The following is a 9203-nucleotide window of genomic DNA, read 5'->3' as shown; positions in this document are numbered from 1 at the left end:
TTAAAAGTGCTGAAAGATCTCAAACTTTTTATTTTGCACCATCATTTCAACGTTTTGTTGAAATCGCTCACTTTTCTTGTAATGTTTTATTGATATTAGACAATTTTTCCCATGGTTTATGCACTAAATAGAATATTTTTGGATCAAATCATTCAAAAGTTTTTTGACAAATTTTTCTTAATAGAACGACGGAGTCAAAATAAAAGATTTGGGATATTTCTGCACTTCTTAAAAAGGTTGGAGACCCGACTACAACTCTTCCAACAAGAGGCAAACAAGTTCCTTCAACTTTCAAGGCAAATAATTATAATACTGTACAAAGACCACGTTTTCACACTAGGATTTTTCGTGTTCATTCACCATAAATTTCCTCATCTTCCCTTTATATGTTCATCCTAGTTGTAGTTTACATAAAAACCTGAAACCCATAATTGTGTTGAAATTTAGAGATAGAGATACAGAGAGAAAAATGGAGAAAGCCATTAACAGACAGAGAATTCTGCTGGAACACTTACAACCCACTCCTTTTCATCAACAGACCTCTCAATCTACTCTTTCTGTAAGTCTTTTCTTGATTAATATTACTTATCCCATAGATTGAATTGCATTTAATTGTGCATTAAATACTCTATTGCTAATTCTCTGTGTCACTGAGTGTTAACTGTATGCGCTGCTTCAAAATTTTCTAATCGCAAGGGTTTGAGTATAACTGTCAATTTGAAGACATGTTTGGTACATTAGTTTATTTAAGAAAGAAAATGTTAATCTTTTACTGTCAAAGATTCAATTTTGCCATTTCCCAAGCAAGAAGAAATTTGCTTGTTGTAAATAAGACAGATTTGGGAATTTTTTTCTTATTTGTTATGTTTGAATTAAAAAAGTTTTGTCATAAGTTGCAATTACCATTTATATATGCAAGAAATATTCCAAACTTTAGGGAATGCATAAATTGTAATTGTAAAGTAGTACTTGCTCTGCTTGGAGATAATTGTTTTATTATTTTTATATGGTTTTTTATAGAATTTACTTCCTTAGGAACAAAATCATCTACGTAACTCACATCAACTATTATTATTAGATTGATTTTAGTAATGAAATCTATGTAAAATATAGCCGTCAAAATTGGTCAACAGATAAGAAAGTCTTAAAAATATATAGTAGTTGTCTGCCTTGCATGTATTGGATATGCAATTACTGGAAAACCTACTGATAGTTTACATGAACAAGTTATGGTTATTTGGATGTAAAATAAACTGTGACACATAGACTTTTGATGCAATTTATGAATTTGAAAGTGAACATGTAAAAGCAATAGTTTAACTACCTGATTGCTTTTGAGTCGCCAAATTGTCGTCATGGAACCCATAGTTTGTAGAGTTCGATTAAATGTATTGTAACTTGTTCGCCAAACCATACAAATTTTAGTCATCTTACTTTTGGGTTGTTAGTTGTTTTTATTGATTTTAAACATCAGAAACAATGTTTCAGTAATCCCATAAACAAGGTTGCCAAAATCTTGTAAGCATAGCCAAGATTGAGGTACAAATTAGTTGTTTCTTTAAGGTGATTTTATCTCCGCACACAATCATAGTTGCCATTCACTTATCTAACGACGTAAATGAAATGAAGTAAGCAACAACTTGTATTTGTACAAAATTGACATTAAATTGGACATCAGTGATAAGAAGAATTATATGTTCCTTTTAAATATCCAGCATCTTTCGTTCTATTTTCTTTGGCAGCGTTCAATATGTTTGGCTGGAGATAGTGCTGCATATCATAGAACAGCTTCTTTTGGAGATGATGTTGTCATTGTCGCGTAAGTTACTTCAATTTAAATCAGTCGGTTATCTTCTTGCTTAAAGTAACTAGTCTGAATTTCTGTAAATTGGCTCTCCGACCACTGATTGCTCCTCTACATATATCATGTTAAACAGTGCATATAGAACTGCTATTTGCAAATCAAAACGCGGGGGTTTCAAGGATACTCTTCCAGACGATTTACTTGCTACTGTACTAAAGGTTAGTTATTACCCTCAATTACAACCACTTACAGGGACATGGTAGGTCTGAATCTTGCTTTGTATGTATTTTGAGTTCACGAGAATAGTCTTTCCTGTTGAATATTTTAGTTTTCCAAAGTTGCAATGAGAAAGTTGACTTTTAGATAGAAGGGCCAGGATTGAAGTTTCTCTTATATGTCGATCTTGCTTTTAAACTTTATTTATTTATTTTTTTTCTTTCCATACAAAGCTAATTGAAGTTCTATATGATTTCGTATTGCTATTGATTGAAGGCATTGGTAGAGCGAACAAATCTAAATCCAGCCGAAGTGGGAGATATAATTGTTGGAACAGTTTTGGCTCCAGGTTCACAGAGAGCAATTGAGTGCAGAATGGCTGCATTATATGCTGGTTTTCCTGGTATTCTTTCTTTTCCTTATTTTTACTTGTTTTTCATTCCAAAAATCCCACCCTATTTTCGTTTCTTCTGCTGCACCGCTGATGCATTTCATGCGTAATTCTTAATTACTTTGGGCTTTAATATTCATGTATGAATAATCTAATTATTTACTACCTGGAATATTTATGTGGGCACTCAGATGCTGACAGTGAAGTATTCAAACATGGTGATCGTTCACATTGACTAATCTTGTTTTGATTTGGTTGTTAAGATTTATAAACAAATAAATATTACATTGACTATCAAAACTGCAGTAATTATCTCAAAAGACAAATTTGATCCAATTAACTGGGATCTTGGTAGTTATTTTTTTTCCTTTCAAACTAAATCTGCCTCCTTCACTAATCTTTTTATTGTGTAACTTTCTCAGATACTGTGCCCATCAGAACGGTCAACAGACAATGCTCATCTGGCCTCCAGGCTGTTGCTGATGTAGCTGCCTTCATAAAAGCCGGATTCTATGATATTGGTAAATGAGAAATTAAATAAAAAATGCATAGTGAAGTGACTTTTCCACCTTCCCTTTTTATCTTTAATATTTTATTTACAGGCATTGGGGCTGGACTGGAGGTGATGACAGTTGATAATATCGAAAGGATTCAAAAAGTTAACCCAAGAGTATGTTAAAATTTGAATATTCTTTCTTTCAAAAGACTATTACATCTTAGAATTTATGCTTCATCTTGACATATGCCATTAACAGGTAAACAGTTTTGCTCAAGCTCGTGACTGTCTGCTTCCGATGGGCATTACTTCTGAAAACGTGGCAGAACGTTTTGGTGTGACTCGACAAGAACAAGACCAGGCTGCTGTAAGTCTGCTACATTTTAATTGTCTGAGGACATATAAATCTTATGCAAATTAATGCAATTGTTACCCATGCATCTGTAGGTAATGTCTCATAAGCGTGCTGCAGCAGCAACTGCATCTGGAAAATTCAAAGATGAAATTATTCCTGTTTCTACTAAGGTAAACATATTCTTTTGCATTTGTGAATATATTTCTGAATCTTAATTAGTTTATTAACTGTTGGCTCTACTTCAAAGATTGTGGACCCTAGAACTGGAGAGGAGAAGCCTGTTATTATATCTGTGGATGATGGCATTCGACCAAACACAAATCTGACAGATCTGGCAAAGTTGAAGCCTGCATTCAATAAGAATGGGAGCACAACTGCTGGTAATGAAATAGTTGCAACAAGTAAAATTATTTGGTGGATCACTTCTTGATCAATACAATGCTACCTTAGATGATTTTTAAACATAATGTGGACATATGACTTCTCAGGGAATGCTAGTCAGGTGAGCGATGGTGCTGGAGCAGTTCTTCTCATGAAGAGAAGTCTGGCTATGAAGAAGGGACTTCCAATTCTTGGCGTATTCAGGTAAAATATCCTGAAAACCAATATATTTTTTGCATTAAAGCATGGAAATCATATGTGCTAATGCTTGGTTGGGTTCGTAACCATAAAGTTTATGTTCATTACTTCTAAGAGACATTGTAGTCGACTAGAAGATCATATGTACTGGCTATTTGTTAAAGTGAAGCATGTAAGTCCAGTTTATATAGCAATGCCTCCTCTTTCTAACAACTTAAGCTTTTACTTGAGGTGGCTCAACAAAGTATCAAATGGAATTTAATCTATCTTAGGGTTCAATTTGTTTTTTGTTTTTTTTAATTAATATGCATTTCAACTTTATATTAAATATTATTCTACTTTGAATTTTCTTTATCATAATTGGTGTGAGGTCGTCCCTTCCCATCCCACGGGCTTTCTACTGGATCTCCATCACCACTGTGTTATTTCATTAAATCTTTAATGGAGTATTTTCTTCGCAACAGCAGAATTTTTACGTTCAAACTGCTTATGATTTGTAGCAAATGTTCATAAACATTGTTACTGGGCACATATGATTCTGAACATGGAATATGCATCATCAACAATATTTAATTGAGTTTAGATTTTACTTTGTAGTTCGAGCTCGCCATGTTGTTCTCAAGAACTATCTTGTTCTTCTCTTGTAGGAGTTTTTCTGCAGTGGGAGTAGATCCTGCAGTCATGGGAGTTGGCCCAGCTGTTGCAATTCCAGCTGCAGTGAAGTCCGCGGGTCTTGAACTCGATGACATTGACTTGTTTGAGATAAATGAGGTTCTTTCCCTTGCTGATAATATTAAGGAGTTCTAGTGGTTTGAACAAATTTATTGATATACACCCATGTCAACTTGTAGGCATTTGCTTCCCAGTTTGTGTATTGCTGTAAAAAATTAAACCTCGATTCTGAAAAAGTTAACGTAAATGGTGGAGCAATTGCCCTTGGCCACCCCTTAGGGGCTACAGGTAACCAGCAGTTAGTCCCTACATTCCAATTGTTCTGAGATCGCATTGAACTGAGTCGTCTTATTGAATCAGAGCCTTTCTTCTATTTCAGGAGCCCGTTGTGTGGCAACTTTACTGAATGAGATGAAGCGCCGTGGCAAGGATTGTCGATTTGGCGTGATATCCATGTGCATAGGTATCTCCTTTTCAATGGGCTGAATTAAATTTCCAAAACAAGGGGGCTTATTTTGCTATAACGAAAATAAAATAAATAAAAAAGATGCAAAATCAATAGAAATAAAAGAGGGTGGATCCAAATACAGGTACCGTTGACTCTGGTATCTGTTCTTTTTGGTACATATTGTTGGACGGTAGTATGCAGTACAACAGAAAAATTTGAACTTCTTTTCCTTCTTTAATCCTATCCAATGCCGTCCAGTCCAGTATATTGACATTTTCATGTATGTTGGATTGCAGGATCGGGTATGGGTGCAGCCGCGGTTTTGGAAAGAGGGGATTGTGTGGATGATCTGTGCAATGTGAGCATGGTTACTACAAACAATTAGTTGTCGAAGGATGCTATGTCGGCACGTTTATTTATCAAATGATAATCAATGGGTGAATCATTATTGGAGATAATTTGGGGCAAACAAAATAAGGTGTAATTTATAGTGCTAAACTGATTCCAGATCATTACGGTCCATCATTTTCCTGTCAAATGGGATTTTTCTTTAACAGCAAAAGCAATACATATATTGGGTTTCTCTTGACTCTTTGGATAGGATAATATGTCGCCGGATGTTGCCGTAGAACATGTTTGATAAATAGAACTGGACGGTAAAGACCAAGATGACAGAACTTAAAAAATCTTCACTATTGATCAATTGTGTGTTTGTTCCAAAGGTCTTGGTCCCCAGCATTGCTTAATATATTCATGTCCGTTTCATTGTTGTCATCCACATCATAGCTGTATTCATCATCTTGTGAGCCCAACAAATTTTCACCCCAAGATGACAAAGGGGTAGTCAGGACCCGGTCGGGTGCCAATGCCTTGCCAGGACTCTTGACCTTCCAGCTCTTAGCTCAGCTCTTGACTCCATTGAGCCAATCATCTGAAACACAAAGGTGCTTAACCATTGGTACCTTCATTTCCACCTGTGCCTTGCACCTGATACCCTATCAGTGTTATTTAATTGAATCTATCACATAATGTTACATGGACTGGTGTTCTAATATCACTAGTGTTGATAGCATTATTCTTTTCAATTATATAATCGCCTAGCACAATAGAATGTGGCACGGCTGAGCGGACGGCACTGCCAATATCACTATACTCGCTTTGGTCTTCAAGATACTGTACTGCTAGCATTGATCCCTCAATGGGTCAACTTCAGCAGGTAGATAGTCGGAGGACAAACTTGCTCTTTCAGCCCATTTGTGAATTAACGTGCTCTTACAGATAAGTTAGCAGACTAAATAACTGTTGGAAAATGGTGTTGAATATGGGACTGTTTTGGCATGTTTTTGAGTGGGATCCATTCTTTTGTTTTGAAAGGTTTAAGTGCATTCGTGTTCTCATCTTGAGAACATCAAAATTATATATTTATTTGTCAAAAATGATACTAGGGCGAATGAGAAATTGGAATTTAAAATATACTCAATGGAATAGGCTTGTGTTCGAAGAAAAATAATTGTATTTTATCCCACCCAGGAAAAATGAAAACGCAATGCACCTAGGTTCAAATCACAGATCAGATTAACACTTGTATGACCGCGACTTGTGGACACGAATGCCAAACATAAATTGATCCCATGGTAAAGTGAACTCCAGTGCTTATACCCATTTTAATGGTAGAAATGAATTGAATGCACCACCCATGGAGTCGAGCTTATAATAAAGGACGATCTATTTTCCCAACACAAAATTAACTCTCATTTTTTGGTAAAAATATTATCTTCTCCATCTATATGAAATTTCCAATTTCCAAATCCAAGTCATGGTGATCTAGTTTGTCAGTTTAGAAATATGCTCAATTTCTATTGATTTTTCCGTTGTATCTTGATAGACATACACTCAAAGAAACCTAAATACTTATGATAAGTGAGAATCTATTTTAATGACACTATTTTCACATAGATTTCGATTTGCTATTCTATCATCACATTTAGTTTAATAATAGTATATTATGACGATTTTACTAACAATTACCGCTTGTGGAGGATGAACTTGCTCTTTCATCATAACTGGAGGACCAACAAGCTCGTAGTTAATAGTTGGAGGACCAAATATCACTTCAATGTACTTGGAGGACAAAAATAGTCGGAGGAGCAACTTGCTCCTATTGAATAGTTGGAGGACCAAATTATCACTTCTATATTTTTGGAGGACAAACTTGTTGAACGAAGTATTTAAATACGTGATTAATCAACTTGTTCAACATTTTGCTAAAATACTATTCGATCAAACACTCAATCAAAAACCATTTATAATAATTAAACTCATGTTTGAGTCTCATTATTTAAAATTTATTATTTTTTAAATATATTTTCAGTCACACATATTTTTTCAATAAAATAATTTTACATGTAAATTCAAATTTTTTTCTTTTTTTCAATCATATATTTTTTCGAAAAATCTTTTTACAAAATTTATTCTAAAAATGGGTCTCAAACATAGGTTTGATGTAGACCACATGATCCACTTACATTAATAAATCCATCTGTCCTCAGAATCACAAGCCAACCAGCCCCCACTAACTGCCCAGTTGTCTTCCCATATGCTTAAATTCACTTATCCTTGTCTACATCTGCACAAAGCCCCAAATTGAACCCAAACAGAAAGAATATTTGGGAAATACAGACAGCACAGATAGATTTCTTGTGTGCAGTCCAATTTGACTAATATTTTCACACATTTTCTCTTCACTGTTTATATTCTTAACCAATAAAAATATCAACACTAACATGCAAGTGACCTATCTTTCAATTTTATTTATTTATTTATTTTTCTATCAAATAATTCAAAGATGACAAATCTCCTAACTCATTTGCATATAAGTTCCTCCAATAGCTCTTCAAAATAGTTTGTATTTGTCATACATTGTTGAATTCATTTGTTTTTCATGTACTATATTAGTTTCTTGCTTTCACATTAAGGATACAAACATTGGATTTATTCAATGAAGATGAAAAGTGAAGATATTGTTCATGAATTAAGCATTACTCACAAGCAAGATCCAACTGCTCTTGCAGGAAATAAGGTTTTGCCAATCACTGAATCGGCGCAATCGTTATCCATAAACAACAATGATCAATGCTCTAATGTAGAGAAGAAAGATAGAGCCATGGGCGATAAAAGCAGAGCCGTATCCCGGATGAAAGAGCTAATGAGATGGGCTGCTGCTGCTGCTGCTACCAAATCTGAGAAGGGAGGAAAGTACATTGGTAGAAAGGTGAGATCCACGTACTCTAATTCTCTGAGCTACAGACCCCACCTCGTCTCTAGTGTATATTAACCGCAATTAACGATGTTAAAATTTCTACATCAAAATGTTGTGATTTCAGGTCTTGCAGTTTCGAAATAGATCCACTTTAAAGGCAGTGCCGGATGACAGTCAATGTAGCAATGACACTCCAAAGATCAGTTTTAGATGGGATGTAGAGAGTTGTTCTACCATTTCTACCATTTCACTGGCTTCATCTTTAAATCATGAACAAATCAAGAATGCACCTTCAGTGAACTCTACTCCTCTACATGTTAGAGATGAGTGTGTTGGTACAACTGGAAACTGGATCACGACGGATTCTGAATGTAAGATCCAGTCCTTTTCATCATCTTTATTTATGCTTAGATATACAGCTCTAATAGATGATTTACATCGTGAATATGTTTTCGTGTTGGACAGTCGTCGTGCTAGAACTATGAAGATTGGATTCAGATGAAGTCGCTAATTGTAGATTGTTCCTCGAGATTGGTCAACAAGGATGTTCGAAATGTATCTGAGTTATGGCCGAATGAAATTTTGACTTTATCAAAAACAGAGAATTTGATGTAAATTCAAAGATTATACATCCATTCTTGTGCTTATGATTTTATTGATGGAAAATCGAAGGAATTTGTGACATTGTAGATTTTACGAATGCTTGTGATGGAATTTTCTTATAAGGTGAATGAGATGGTACTAAAAAAATTTAAATAAGAAATATAAGTTAAAAATAATGTATATATAATTTCAATAAAATATAATACTACACATTTCGAACACTAGTTGATAACATGTGATACTCTTAATTAATAATCCAATGTCATATGATTCTATCAATCAAATTAGATAAACGAGTCGATGACACAAATCATCTCCACACTAAAATTTCAAAAATGTCAAGAAAACCTCAAATTACTTGTATAATGGATGTTTGATAT

General features: G+C 34.5%; 2 protein-coding genes across 2 annotated transcripts; both read left to right on the top strand.

Moving 5' to 3' along the window:
• Positions 1–303: 303 nt before the first annotated feature.
• LOC111403632 (3-ketoacyl-CoA thiolase 2, peroxisomal-like) lies at positions 304–5550 on the top strand. Its single transcript, XM_023032211.1, has 14 exons — positions 304–559; positions 1743–1819; positions 1938–2022; positions 2297–2423; positions 2834–2932; positions 3014–3081; positions 3167–3274; positions 3355–3432; positions 3510–3642; positions 3751–3847; positions 4489–4612; positions 4693–4801; positions 4893–4976; positions 5258–5550. Exons 1-14 carry the CDS (start codon positions 470–472, stop codon positions 5344–5346), a joined length of 1368 nt encoding a protein of 455 aa, XP_022887979.1. The 5' UTR covers positions 304–469; the 3' UTR covers positions 5347–5550.
• Positions 5551–7824: 2274 nt separating this feature from the next.
• LOC111403633 lies at positions 7825–8922 on the top strand. The gene is made up of 3 exons (XM_023032212.1): positions 7825–8232; positions 8345–8591; positions 8686–8922. The coding sequence occupies exons 1-3, from the start codon at positions 7960–7962 to the stop codon at positions 8703–8705; spliced, it is 540 nt and encodes a 179-aa protein (XP_022887980.1). The 5' UTR covers positions 7825–7959; the 3' UTR covers positions 8706–8922.
• Positions 8923–9203: the final 281 nt, after the last annotated feature.

The sequence above is a fragment of the Olea europaea genome, chromosome 11, assembly GCF_002742605.1.
Source record: "Olea europaea var. sylvestris chromosome 11, O_europaea_v1, whole genome shotgun sequence".
Lineage (NCBI taxonomy): Eukaryota > Viridiplantae > Streptophyta > Magnoliopsida > Lamiales > Oleaceae > Olea > Olea europaea.
Note: the sequence above shows the minus strand (reverse complement) of the source record. Positions and strands in the feature narration are given on the sequence as shown.

Coding starts and splice junctions, on each gene's coding strand:
- LOC111403632 (XM_023032211.1), top strand. CDS start 470: ATGGAGAAAGCCATTAACAGACAGAGAATTCTGCTGGAACACTTACAA. Junction 2,424..2,833: donor ATTATATGCTGGTTTTCCTG/GTATTCTTTCTT, acceptor TAACTTTCTCAG/ATACTGTGCCCATCAGAACG. Junction 3,082..3,166: donor TTCAAAAAGTTAACCCAAGA/GTATGTTAAAAT, acceptor TGCCATTAACAG/GTAAACAGTTTTGCTCAAGC.
- LOC111403633 (XM_023032212.1), top strand. CDS start 7,960: ATGAAGATGAAAAGTGAAGATATTGTTCATGAATTAAGCATTACTCAC. Junction 8,233..8,344: donor GAAAGTACATTGGTAGAAAG/GTGAGATCCACG, acceptor TTGTGATTTCAG/GTCTTGCAGTTTCGAAATAG. Junction 8,592..8,685: donor GATCACGACGGATTCTGAAT/GTAAGATCCAGT, acceptor CGTGTTGGACAG/TCGTCGTGCTAGAACTATGA.